This window comes from Ischnura elegans, chromosome 8 (assembly GCF_921293095.1).
Source record: "Ischnura elegans chromosome 8, ioIscEleg1.1, whole genome shotgun sequence".
NCBI classification, from domain to species: Eukaryota; Metazoa; Arthropoda; class Insecta; order Odonata; family Coenagrionidae; genus Ischnura; species Ischnura elegans.
This window is the reverse complement of record NC_060253.1, coordinates 82,077,373-82,092,308: the sequence shown is the minus strand read 5'-3', so window position 1 is coordinate 82,092,308 and position 14,936 is coordinate 82,077,373. Positions and strand designations below refer to the sequence as shown.

At 41.4% G+C, this 14,936-nt stretch overlaps 1 protein-coding gene and 1 non-coding gene across 3 annotated transcripts in view; both read right to left on the bottom strand.

The window, feature by feature from the left end:
* The window catches only part of LOC124163280 (transmembrane protein 198), a 190,101-nt gene that overhangs the window by 42,459 nt on the left and 132,706 nt on the right, over window positions 1-14,936 (bottom strand). For both annotated transcript variants that reach the window (XM_046540076.1, XM_046540075.1), the window contains exon 2: window positions 2,698-3,124. In XM_046540076.1, coding sequence (XP_046396032.1) covers window positions 2,698-2,917 — 220 coding nt within the window. In that variant the 5' untranslated portion in view covers window positions 2,918-3,124. The remainder of the gene's footprint in view (window positions 1-2,697; window positions 3,125-14,936) is intronic.
* Trnak-uuu lies at window positions 12,243-12,315 on the bottom strand. Its single transcript has one exon. It is a non-coding gene; the product is annotated as a tRNA-Lys (tRNA).

Here is a 14,936-nt window from a genome sequence, read left to right as displayed (position 1 = left end):
TACTGGTAAATGCGGAGGGTATTATGTAGTTAGGGCTGTCGAAGGATCGTTGCTACGGGAGCCAGACGATCGCTTCCTGGCAGAAGAGCCTCGGAATGCGGGTCGCCTGGCAACAGCCAGGGTCGGAGGGGCGGATGGGATAGGGACAGCATGAGGGGCCACTCCACCCTACACCCCTCTCCCGCAACTCACCCGCAACAGCCCCCTCTCTCGCTTCTGTCTGACTGACTTTCCAGGGAACACATTTCGCCTCTAAATCGCAATCGCCTCTCGATGTCACGTGATCTTTACAGGAGCGCAGAGCAAAGTATCGGCTATATTTACCCAGTAAATTAGGAGTGGAGTTTTTTCCAGACGACCTGTAAAATATATAAACGTCAAAAAAATATTTTTGTACCCTATAAATGAAATTAATCGCGGTATTCGCTAGGATGACATATAGCATGTTTTTATTTTTCCAGTTGCATTTTTTAGTTCGCAATACAATTTCACCGCATTTTTCGCTTATCCTAGATTTAAGAGTATTTTTTAATGATAAGTTCAACTGATTCAGATAACTCAGATTCAGATTTACCTGTAACTACGTAATTGCAACCACCTTTCATTTCGGCTATTTTTACTCAGTAAATTGTGAGAAGAGTTTTTTTCAGACGACGAGTAAAATAAATAAACGTCAAAAAAATATTTTTGTAACCTATCAATGAAATGATTTGCGGTATTCGCTAGGATGACTTTAAGCATGTTTTTATTATTCTAGTAGCATTTTTAGTTTGCCATGCAATTTTACCGCATTGCGCAATTAATTGCATTGCGAACTAAAATGTACAACTGGAAAAATAGCTGATACCGCCTTTCACTTCATTAATAGGGTAACAGTTGCTACCTCTGATAGTACGAGGAAAGAATGATATCCTAAACCAGTTCTATATTTTATACTAGTACAATGTGTGTTAACAAATGAATAACGGGTAGATGGTGCGCAGCCAGAGCCCATGATGTACAGTATTGCCGGGCAGTCATTAAAGTAATAGATGTCCAAGCAACTGGTTGCATTTAATTTTTTTAATCAATCCCTGGGTACCACAGATTGTGGACTCAAATTGAGTCAGGTTTATTAATACGCCCCTATGATTCAAACAAGACAAACGTTACGCAAATTTACCAGGACAAGGCAGCCCCGCATGGGGCGCGTGCCCCGGGCGCCATAATTCAGGGGACGGCAAAATTTGAAAAGTTTGTTTTTAAAAAGTAATTTAATTTTTATTATTAAATTATTTAGCAATAATCATTGATTTGTGAATTATTAAACAATAATAGCGATAAAAATTCTAAATAGCAAACATACGGTGTGTAATTTCAACTATAGCATCTAATAAAATTAGCTTAGGGATGTTTTATATTTTAGTGGTGGGGCGTGGGAAGGAGATATCAGGCATACTGATATTTGCTCCCCTGACAAAACTTGCCCAAGCAGTAGAGGATATCCATCGAATATATAAATAAGGTTGATATATCCAAAACACGTTGATATCACACCATGCATATTTTGAGAACGTTATATAGACAACCTATTTGTTACATACATGACGAGTTGTAACAATAGCATTACGTATATACCCAAGTTGAAATATCCGTGATATTAATAACTTGTAATTCCAAAAAGTACCCATAGGTAGAATACGTTCTATATACAATTTAAGAGCACAATTTTTTTTAATTTCCTGGGGATTACCAAAATCCGTACTAAGCACACCCATTGTATACTCATTAGAAGTGTAATTTTGACCTCCACGTTCACAATTGGACATCGCTGCAACGTAGTCTGCCGGGTTCTTTGGATATTTGACACAGTGGCGTAACTATGGGGGGCCTCAGAGATGTCAAAGTGTGAGAGAGTATGAGGGCCTCAGAGAGATCAAAAAATATTTTTTAAATCTTGTCTGGATTTGATATATAATAACTGCATCTGCTTAAAGTTAAATTTTAAGAGTCAAAATGATGTAAAATGCATTTTCAGGCATGTTATTCTCCAATATAATTCCTGAACTCCCGGTTTCCTAAGAGGGTAGCCCCCAGTAAACCCCCCTCAACCCCCCAAAGCATATTCCTAGTTACGCCACTGATTTGATACATATCCATACAACGTTGATTGGATAAACATGTACATCGCACGGATGTATAGATTATGACCAATAATGTTGCCTGGATGTTTTTGGGACATTGATTGCTGCCTCGATTATAGTCCGGCCGCCGAGAGTTGTCCGATGACTTTTAGAAGGGTCTAGTTCGGGGTAGGGGCAAGGTCGCCGGGTAAGAAAGGGAAACGCCCACCTCACATGTAAACAAAATGGTTCCGTGAAGAAAGCAGCCAGAAGGGACGACGAGCGTGAAGGATCCAAAGGAAGAATCCTTTGTTTTGGCGATTCGCAGAAAGGGCTTGTTTTGGTGGTTCAGGCTTGTTTCAGTGCTTCATATGCACGTGACAACATTGTATGTATATTGTAGGCAAGGGTGTGAGGTGCATTTGGGGGACAGCGATTGGTTGCAAACCATGTTGGCGCCGTGTTCTCCGCCCCTCCTTTTAAAGTGCCATCGGACAACTCTCGCCGGCTGGACTGCAGTTCCGGCCCTGCTTAAGGGTATCATGGTGGGAATAGTGGTCCTATTAATTTCGATGGAATGAATGAGTTTTCTCACCGAATAGGCTGTAGACGACGCCGAAGAGCAGGTACATTCCGCAGATGACGGCCGTCGGGACGTCATAGTCGAGGTCCAGGTGTCTGTTGCACGAGTAGCGGTCGAGTGCGAAGGTTCCATTTCTGACCGGCGTGACGGCGGACGGCGTGGCAGGCGGCGGTGGGGCGAGGAGGGTGGGGCGGTGCGTGGGCACCAGGGGCCCGGGTTCGAGGCCCGACATGTTGCCCCCTCCGCCCCCACCACCCCCTCCGCCCCCGCCACCCAATATGGCGTCCGCAATTGTTGCAACTTGCGGTGGATTATTAGGGGGTAAAGGGGTTGGGGGGGTGGGAGGGGGTGGAAGAGCCTTAATTGGCTAGACGTCCGCTAGATGTCTCGTGGCGGGTGCAGGAAGTGTCGTCATTAGCACTGTAAAGACGCGTTCCACCTGCGAAATAAAAATAGAAAGACTGTCAATGAAAATACAGATTATAGCGTACGTACGAGAGATAAAAATAGCATTTGTAACGTTTGATATTTAAATACTGTTATTTGATATTGTTAGTAGTAATTGAAGGGAGGATGGGGGGATCGTTGAAAGAAAAGGAAAAGGGAAAGTTGCTTGAAGTAGTGAAATTAAAAAAAAACTGTAATTTTAATACAACATAGAAATTCTTGGAAAAAAAACAATAGTCTCACGTTACGCATTAAATAAAGTGCCTTTAAAGAACTTAATCGCAAAAAAAGGTTAGGGGTGGAATTATATAGTGATAAAAGGGATCAGAGAATAGCAAAACCAACGAGTGCAAAGGCAAAATTGGAGGGTGCTAATTCGCTCGTTCAGTAATTTATTACTATTGTCGAATTTCACAGAGTTTTAAAAATAAAGAGACCCGTATTTGTCCGTTTCCCAATGCGTCGCAAACTTCTCGAACTATTTGCGGTGCAAAACAAGCTTAACCCTCTCGCCTATAAGTTGATGACGTCACTGACTCTTGCCGAGCACTTCACCGTTTCTCCGCTACACTCATTGGCCTCGTGCATCCGTATCATATGTTACGTTGGCTTTAACAACCTAGCGAGCGATTCTTTACGTCACGGTTCGGTAGTCTGACCGAGTTAATGAGATAAAATTCCAATGACGTCAAAAAATCACCCACAAATCGTTGAAATGGGTTTACCAAAGTCGTGTTGACTCACGTCGCTGTCGGGCAGAGCGATCCGAATTTCAAGAAGAAATAAACTGTAGTAAAGAGTATAAACCAGTGTTCATCTTCGTAATCGTGATTTCATCTATCAACTTCATACATTTTAAATTCTATTCCTCAATTTTGCGAACATTACCTAGTAAATAATGAGCATAAATGGATTACTCCACACCCATAGCCGCGCTGTGGATATTACTGTAAACCAATTTAAATGCGCCAAAAACGACAACATAAATGTGACAGGCCCTCCTTTTACATATTTCCCTTGGGTATGAGTTAACTCCTGCCACATTTGTGGACGTGTCACTGGGGCATCACCTTCATGTTGTAAAGTGCACGCTGGAAGTAAATATATACCCCCTGCCAAACACCTTAGAGGTGCACATTAGTAGCCGTGAGCGAAAATTTCCCTGGTCCGGGAATCGAACCGCGGACCTTTAGATTCCCGGGCGAATGCGCAGACAACTGCGCTATACAGGTTCCAAATGTCTCATGGCAATTGTACCGATACCCATAGCATTTGAGGCGAACGCCTTCAGAGGCCCACTTTACGATCGCCTCCAGCATGAGAAGATCGAGCGAGCCCCATAGAGTTCTTGAAGCATTTTCTGGAATGTTCGCTGCCGTATATAAGCAGCGAATATTTCACCCGTTACAGAACTACCAAGCCGCTCTTCTGATACTTCAGCAATAAATCTGTTTATAACCAGTCCCGCTTTTCATTCTCAACGGACGCACTTCATATTCGGAGAACCGACGTATTAACTCGAAACCTTATGATTAGTATTTTCCAGTGGCAGCGCTTGGGGTAGGACACGGGGGGACCGGGCCCACCCTATTTTTTTTTGGCCCACCCAAATAAGACGGAAAATTTCACAATCGAAGTCCAAAGTTGAACTTTATTTTATAAAGCTACAATAAATTGTATACAGTAATGGGCATATGGAAAACCACTATGTTAATTTGGTTAAAAACTATTTGTCGTCCACATTAACTCCGATACATAAAGCATATACACTCAAAGTGGATTTTATGAAGTATTTATCCACGTTAACTCGAGATTAATATTATGTGTATTCTAGCTTTATTGGCAGAAAACCGTAATGAGTAGCTGGTAAGTTTTGCCTTTGGATGAATGCGATATTATAATTAGTTATTATGCGTAACGTATTTTGTACCACGTGGTGTGCATGAGGGAATCCTATTCCATGCTGCATACTGGTGATTGATCACCCCCTGCCAAACACCCTAGAGGTGGCTCGCAGGGTATTATGTTGATGCAGATGTAGCTGAGGTTAGGCCCACTCATATGACACACTTCTAGAGCCACTGCTACCTGGTAATATCAGTCTCGGTACAATTTCCACAGAAAATTAAAAACTTGGAAAACGTAGTGGTCTACGCAGTGGTTCCGAAAGCCTAAGCCCGTAGTTCGATTCCCGGTTCAGGGAATTTTTCTCTGATACTCAAATACTCACGGGAATTTCACCGACGTTCACGCGGCGGGATTGAAATATTACAGAGGTACATATCTTAGAGGTGGTTGGAAGAGTTAACGGATTGCCCAACGGGTCAAAGGGTGGTTTTCTTCCGACGTTTCACCCTGTAGGCGATGGCAGACTATGACCTCGAAAATTTAGAAGCCTTGAACCTGGTGAGATACCCGAGAACTCTTCATACGCACAATCAGTAATACACCAGGAAAGCCTGAGGTCCTTCGTACCTGCACGGTTCGACTCAGATGTAGGCTGACGAACTTGTTGCTCACGAACTTTAGAGGCTTAGAGCACAAGCACCGTGATTTAGTTTACACGAGTTTGCGACTCTTTGGGCTTCATTAGCGATTTTAATTTGGGTTGGGGATTAGAATGCGTAATGGGCTGCCAAGTTCCATCTAAAAGAGAGTCATAAGGAGATTAAAGGAATAATAAATTTTCCGGGAACTTCGTGATGGGAGTTAATTAGAGCCGAGGGGATTAGGGGACGCGGTTAATGGAAAAGTCCGGAGAACGAATTTCGGAGAACTTTCCTTTCTTCTGAGTCGCCGGAAAAAAATTAAAATGGTTATAAAATGCCCGAGAATGTCATTTCCAGGAATAGGAATGCTTCGCCAGAACTGTGGAATGTAATGTAGGGATCGATACTGTAAAAGTCATGCGTAATGCCGGATTTTGATTAGTGAAATGGAAGGATTGTCAAATTTACTTCCATTAAAATATATGAGTCGAATGCTAGACTCGCACGTGTGGACACTGGACACACGCCTCAGCGTTGAAACGTGTAGTACCAATAAAAATTTCCAGTGAAAAGTTACCACGGTTGTTTATTTTTCATTTCATAAAAACAGTCATTGGATACCAATGGAGATCACCCCGCCCAGGCCGGTCCGCCAATTTTATTCTAGAAATTTTTGAGCCTATAGTTTTTATGTGTATTTAAAAACATTTTAGATCTCACCACGCCATCATGTATTTCATCCTATAGGGAGAGCGCTTCAGCGATATGTTATCAGGGATAGAGTGATCGCTCGACTCATCATTTCCTGAATCACACACGAGTAATTCCCACCGTCCCTATCTCCATTGCTCATTCCGTCACTTTCCGTATTTACAACTGTCAATCCACGCAGCGGACTGGAAAGCCAAAGGTCTTTCCTTCAACACCCGGTCCAGGGGAATTTTTCCAGTGGGAACTATTGGGAATTTCACAGCTGTTCACGCGGAAGGTTAGCAGTGTATTAAGGCCGTTTTACACGGAGCACGGAATTGCGCAGGTTAGAACTGCTTTAATTTCTAAAATGGCGTGGAATTGCGCGAAAGCATGAACGATATTAGAACAGGAGCTTTTTTGCCATCTCACGTCCACGCATTCTCGCATGTGTTCTAGCAATTCACCGCTTTAAGGCCGTTTTACACGGTAAACGGAATTGCGCAATCTGACGTACGTGCGAAGGCGCAATCAAAATTGCGTCGTGTAAAGCGGTGAATTGCTAGAACATATGCGAGAATGCGTGGATGCGAGACGGCAAAATTGCCCGTTCTAATTTCGTTCATGCATTCGCGCAATTCCACGCCATTTTAGAAATTAATGCAGCTCTAACCTGCGCAATTCCGTGCCCCGTGTAAAACGGCCTTTACACGACGCAATGTTGACTGCGCCTTCGGGAACACGTGAGATTGTTCAAGTACGTGCCCCGTGTAAAATGGCCTTTACATACACGACGGCTAATCCACGATAAAAAATATGATGTCACGAAGAGTGCTGAATTCATAATGTTTACAATGATCCTCGACGGCTCGAATACCGGTGGGCTGGGCGTCTCTAGTGCGCATGCGTAGGAGGGCCGTTGCCCCGAGACACCTCTCTCTCCGCAATCGAGTGCAACCCGAGACGACCCCGTGAGACACGTTATAGTTGCCATGGCAGGTGCGGTGACCACATCCGTTCTTCACGATACAGGGGGTGCTCGTCTTGGGCGTGTGTCGTGTTCGTGTTTAGCCCTATCGCTACATGTACCATCTGTAAAAGTAATGCTAGATACGTTGCGTACGGATCACGAGAATCTTCGCTTTTCCTGAGCCATGCGTTAAGGACGGATAACGAGAATTCTCTTTTTTGCTGTTGACTCCGTTAATGTTGCCGATTTAATTTACTTATGTCACTTTTTTTCCTATGTAACGGGCAAATATCATCAATAATATATGTTTGCCTACGTTGTGGGAATTAAGAATATCTGCATATATTGTTTGTTTAAACAGAGTCATGTTTTTAAAGCCGCTACTTTCACGCATTCGCGTTTTTCACGCATTAATTTCTTTACCTGTGTTCCGTTTACAGTACTAGTTTAACGCAAGAGAGAAGTGCATATGAAAGTGTTCCAGTTAAAATAATTGCCGGAACAGAGGGTTACGAGGGATTTAAACACCTCCGTAGGCAACGTGTTAACACTCGAGTTCAAGGAGCTCTATCGCCTGAACCAAGTAACAAATTTCAACGCAACAAAAAGCATAGGAGAGGCATTCTAAGGTGAATCATTATTTTCAACGACGAATCGCTTACTTTTTTTTAATCCTGTGGCCGGTAGTATTTCTTGCACTTAATTTTTTCTCAAAAAAAAGTACCCACATTTGGTCGTAAAATCACGTTACCCGAATCTGAACGCGTATTCGTTCTGAACGAGAATCATTCCGTAGTTTTCGATACCTCCACTGCACATTTTTCTGCGAAGAGCTACTATTAGCTACTAGTTATAATTAGCTACTAAGTACCACTAGGGCTACTAGATGAGCGGATTTGATTCGGTGGGCGATTGTTGAGCTTTTTTGCGGTGGAGGTATCGTTTTCGTCCCTTTAAATTGTAGTTTTGATACGAGGAAGCTACATCTACCCCTAACTCTTCGCAGAAAACAAATTATTTATACTTCTGAAATTAAAGTAGCTATTATAAACAATGCCAAACTGTGCTAACTTCAACATCAATGGCATAGGCCAACAGTGGTTTTGATGTCGGAGCTTTTCAAGCTGATTTCAACTATAATAATAGAATGAGTAGGAATCCTCAGAAGAAATAGATAAAGGATATGCCTAAGTTATCACTCACATCTACTTATACGATACCACCTTTCAAGTTTTTGGCAGGGGGTGAGTATTTCTCCTCAACATGCACTCACCTACATGTAGCTGCAACAACAATAGGGTGGTTTCCTATAATTTTTTTATTGCCCAAATCGAAAGATTATTACTCCTGGAGTACGTATTTCACGCTTTTAGATTTTTAAATGACGATATCTATTTTTCGCGATTAAATGAAAAGTTAAAATTTTCAAGCGCGCGAAAACGCGACGGGTAAGTATGAATGCCGGGAAACCTCTCGTGTGACGTCGTTCTGGTTCCCGCTTCCGCAAGTGAGGTGACCTTGGGGCGAGGCTCTGAGCGCTGATAGGACGCAGGATGCTAGCAGGTAGCTGAGTACCCCGCTAGCTGGTAGCGCTTGGCTTAAATAAGGATTATTAATACCTTATCAAACGAAGAAAACTTTCCGACCTTAGCCAGTTTTAATAGGTGATTATAAAGACATGTTTCCCTGAGCTCTGTGCCTCATGCATGCATTGGTAATCTCAGACGATGTAAAACTCCTATCTACTCGTATAGAAACTAGGTCCCTGTGACGTCACGTGGAGTGGAATCGCATGGGCACCAATCTGACCTTTTTCAAATGAGGATAAAATTTGACCCTTGCCATTCGTCTAAACCGGTATTTCAAAAACCAAATAATTTGTGTATTATGAATACACTAATGGTGGGTAACGAATCGCAATCAATGCCTTTCGTTTTCTTTGATGAAGGAAACTACCCTATTGCGCATGCAATTAAATGGCAGGGGTTAGTTATCACCAACTGTACGAGTTGTGTTCATGAAATAAGGGAAACTCAATTTTTAAATTTCTCGCGTGTTTATAGAGTCCGATTGTCATTTTTTAAATGTTGGTATTCATACCCCTGATGAATGAGAATCAAAATTACAGATGCATTCATAGTTTACTTTATCTGTAGCAGTCGCTACATTTGACGTTTTTTTTACGAGCTCGACGATTTTCGGATCACACTCCATTACATATTCGTGATCTTTTAGCCAAAAGCAATACTGTAACGATGCCCCAGAGCCACCAAATTCACCAGACATGGCTTCCTGTTGCTTTTTTCCTATTTTCAAAAATGAAAATAACCTTAAATGGAAACGGATTTTTTTTATCATACAATGTGATCAGGGGTGCCGACTTACAAAAAATATTGGGGGGGCCCAAACCGGGGATCCTGCCCCGAAAAATATTATAAGCAGTGAGTTATAAGTTTTTTAAGCATTTTAGAAGAGTCATATGATCAACATTAGAGCCCTGATAACTAGAATCTCGATATCTGGACACTCTGGGGAAAACTGACAAGCCGCACACATTTTTTCCTCACACCCATAACGTATTTTTGAGGGGGCTCGGGCCCCCTCAAGCCCTATGGAGTCGGCGCCACTGATGTGATTCGTGACCAGCGTGAATGTTTTCACAGGATAGCACTGCGCGTCGTACGACGTAGAAAAGGATTATGACTGTTGCACTTCATTAATACGGCCTCGATACGCACGGCGTCCTCGTAGAAGTTTGAATTTAGCAGCATTCTATTGAACTGTCTCAGCATATAAATAGCACGCAGCTCGATAGAGCTCCAGTGATGGAGCTCAAGCAATAGTGTTATGGTACGGTTTGAAGATATTTTTGTTTTACAAATTAGTTGAAAATAGATTTTCGTTTTTCCCCTATAAATCCCAATACGGAGAACCTAAAAGAACCGTCATTTTACTAGCGGAGATGACATTAAAAGAAATCGCAGACAGTGCTAAAAGTTGATGAATATTTCTCGGGTTCTCAGCCAGGTTAATGCCTTTATATAAGGCTACGTTTCGAGAGATGACTGGTCTCCCATCCTTGAGGCCGTGTTGCTTTAGTGTGAAATTTATTTCAAATTATTATTATTTAATTATTATAAATTTATTTAAATTTATGTTTATTTTTTTTTTATTCCAGTGTGAAATTGGACTTCAATAGAGTAACACGGCCTTGAGGATAGGAGGCAAGTCGTCTCTCGAAACGTCGGCTCATATAAAAGCATTAACCTGGCTGAGAACCCGAGAAATATTCATCAGTAGTATTCACCAGGAGAAATCAAAATCGTTTATTAGTGCTAAAAGTTATCCCAAAGATCGAATTTGAGAACTTTTACGAAGATTGGAAGAAGCGCCGGAACAAGAGCAGAACATATAATGGGACTACAGGCATCCCCCGAGTTACGTATGTCTCGACTTACGTAAATCCGTACTTACGTAAGCGATAACCGTATTTCAAATGATTACGTTAATTTTCGAATGCGAGCGCGAAGAAGTAGATATTCGCTCGTACAACCTATGGTAGAAAAAATATCGAATAGTTATAGAGTTTTTTACGTGCTAAAAATAACAAAGTGACCCATTTTTGTCATTCCTCGAAGGAAATTTCATTAATTTCTGTAGAAAAATCGCTTATAAACCCCAAGTCAGCAATCAACGTGAAAATTTGCAGTTCTAGCGATGGATGTGGTGGCGTATGTGGTTGCGCTCATTTATTTACGATACAACTTGTTATACAGCAATCTCTGAAGCGCCAACGCAAAGGTTCGACTTACGTAAATTTCGACTTACGCATAGTCTGCCGGAACGCATCTCTTACGTAACTCGGGGGATGCCTGTATTTAGAAGGTGACACCATTAACGCAGACGAATAAATATTTTTTTTTCAAAAAATTGAATTTCATGTTATTTTCCGAACATAGTACCTACACCAATCATTGCGCCACCTAACGCAGCACTTTAGCCCAGATGGGCATGCATCACAATCTTAAGAATGTCGATACGAACGTAAACATCGACTATTGGATTTGATTGCTGAGATTGAAAATAATGATCAAAAAGTAACAAAACATCCCGAACATATTTTTTTATTACGCGCATAACTCTGCTGTGATTTTTACTTATTGTTACTCAAGTACCCTAATAATCACCTCCGTATTCAAATGAGTGCCCTAGTGAAAGCACGATTACCTGAATGTTATGTGAGTATATTAACGTGTCGTGCAACAGGGCCTTTATATACCGTTGCTGTTCGTTTTTTATTGTAAAGTGATTGATCGATTCAAATTTACTGTTAATATCCTGATGTTCCTTTTCCTCTCATCCATGTAGTCATTGTCTGGCGAAGCAAATATATAGTTCCCATACGTGTAGATAATAGCTTCATAAAAATGACCTAATAACACCATAGTAACTACTTCATAATTATTGCCATGGGAGAAAATTCGCCGCGGCCGTAATTATGGACCTTTGCCTTTCCGGCCACTTCCGGAACGACACCATAGCTCGATATTCAAGCACAACCGAGCGAGAAAAACTTGCTCCATGAGAAATGAACGGTGCGGCGTTGCGGGTTTTCTGATATACCAAGCGCATCAATCGACGCAATCGACTTTTACAAGAGAGTATGTTTTCGCTTATTTTCAGTATTGTATTAAGCGGTAAAAATTAACCCTCACCATCGATTTATAAATGTACACAAATATTTACCAGTGTGTGTTTTTTATTATTTTTAATTATCTCAATTCTTCCCGATAGCAGCAAAATGAGGTCAATATATTATGAGGTCATGAGATTCTGCAAATAAAAATAGACCTTTACACACATACATACCCTGGATAGGAGCCACCTTTCCAGACGGTACTCGAACCCGCGACCTCCGGTATTGTAAGCGAGGGCCGCTATCGAGGCCGACAAAAAATTTACGCCCGAACAGGGACTTGAACCCTGGACCCTCAGATTAAAAGTCTGATGCTCTACCGACTGAGCTACCCGGGCTCTACAACATAGCAAGGCTGGGTAACAGCATTCAATGCTAATGCTGTCATCTTACGTAATGTTTCAGAGGAGAGCTAACAAATTTAAGGTTACAAATGGCATTAATGGTAAGGAAATGGCTATAACATTGCAAGTAGGCACTAGGAAGTGTCAGTTCACTTGACCCATGAGTTATATAACATGCTACTTTCAAGAAACGGTAATTGGTCGATATTGATTTTATTACACCAGTATATTAGGGCGTTAAGTTCGGGAATACACGATTAAAAGGTAATGCTTTCACCATACGAGATTTCTATGAAAATAGCTCAAAAATACTAGCCGAAAATGACAGCACTGGCTAGAAATTGGCTACGCCCAGGCAAGCAGGCATTAGGAGTTATCAATTCACTCTTGACATAGGTTATGTAAAATGCAACTTTCAAGAAACGGTAACTGGTCCAGATAGACTTTCATGCATTCCTTTACTTTGTGATGTCTGCGTATTTGTGTCCAAATACTGCCGTAACGGAAATAAGAGCGCTATAGAGACATTCATGACCCACCCCCTGCAATAACTCTAGACGTGGCTCGCACAGAAATCTGTATAGATAGAAAAATAAAGTTACTGCGTGTAAACATTAGCAGAATATGCATTTCCATGAAGTATAGTTTCAATTAACTTATATATTCTCCGTGCTACGCAAAGTCTGTAGAATAAAAATTCATACTGCAGAGAACTGGATTTCCTACTGAATTCAAACGAAAGAACTGCCTTAGAAATGAAAATTCCAACTGCTTGCTTGGAAGTGAGAAAAAAATCGTCGGCGCGATTTGACATGCATTTGAAATTCATAAAGATTGTCCGGGGCAAAATCTCGTAGTCTTCTATAGAGGGTGCTCGGAGAAAAAAAAACATCCACGGACATAAATATACATGAAATGTAACGACATTTACGGAGGAGGATTCATACACGTGTCCTTTCGTAAAAATACACCCGGAAAAAAAACAAACACGACGCGCCCTTCGCACTTGAGCTCACGGAATTAAAGAGCTCGACAGTTTCCATGAATTTTAAATGGGAATGCGTGACACGGAATTAATATGGAGGGGGAGGGGTGGGGGTGGTTGGGGGTGGAGGGAGGAGACGTACCCCTCACCCCCTCTCCGCGAAGAAGCGCCATCTAAATGCGCGACAATTTTTACGCCCTGTCTCCTGGCGGAGTGGGAAACATTTTAACGTTTCATGTGTTTTATTTATTTAATAATGCATTGTACCTAAATAGGCCAATGGCCAGGTAGCAAATAATTAGCAGCTAAAATGTAAAGCCTGTATTGACACGGTCTCAGGCGTTACTTTGTGGAATTGCTTCATCATAGAATAAAATAAAATAAAATTACTTTGTTTTATTCCACACTTTATTTTAAATAGCACGACCCGGGTTTCAGCATCTAATGCTATCATCAGCTATCTAATGCTATCACCTGATGATAGCATTAGATAACCGGGTGGTGCTATTTGAAATAAAGTGTGGAATAAAACAAAGTAATTTTATTTTATTATATGCCTGTATTATTTATATCAGGCAACAAAAAACAATACGAAAAATACAGCCACAGAGATGAGCAAATCCAAAAGGAATAAGAGAAATCACATAAGAAATGAAAAAGAAATGCCCAAGTGTCACTGTAAAGCCGATGTCCCACGGTCAAATTTGCGTCAAAATATTTGCATCAAAATTTGATGCAACTGACGCGCACTCTGTCCCACGGTCAAAATTTCATCCAACTGGCTTTTGGTCCTATCGTTTGTACAAAACACCGATTTGTACAAATGGATAGGACAGGTTCTAAATTTTCATCCAATCGGATGAAACCAACCAATCACAGGGCCTTTGACAAAAAAGCATCGCAAGCGCTGACATACAGGCCACATAGGTTATCGTCTGCATGAGCATTTTAATTAATAAATATATATATTATGGACACAAAAATAAACTCTGTTGTATTCCACACATTATGCATCAAAAAGCTAACCGATTTCCACCTTTTCAGGTCATTATCATTATCGTAAACCTCTAGATCAGGGGCTCCCAAACTTTTTTGTACCACGCCCCCCCCCCCCCTCGCTACACATATCAGCTTTCCATTTTGCAATACCCTATTTCCACGGTGCCGTACATACCAACTCCTACTTGTACAAGTACTTGTACTCGTACAAGTATGTGCCTACTTGATACGGAGAGTAGGTAGATTTTTGGTTCACTGTTGAATGCGGTAACGCAGAATGGAAAGATTCAATAATTGTACGTCTGATCTGAGGAAATTATTTTTGTAATTTTTTTATTTATTTCATTTGGGTGTCACGCCCCCCCTGGACTTTCTCAACGCCCCCCCCCCCAGGGGGGCGCGCCCCCCAGTTTGGGAACCCCTGCTCTAGATAAAGACCTGAAAAGATCGAAACCGGTTGAGTTTACAACAAAGTTTACAACAAAGTTTATTTTTGTGTCCACAATATATATTTTATTAATTAAAATGCTCATTTGCAAATTTTGTTGTATTCCACACAGTATGCATTAAAAACCCAACCGGTTTCCTTCTTTTCAGGTCATTAGCGTTATCGTAAACCTCTAGATAAATA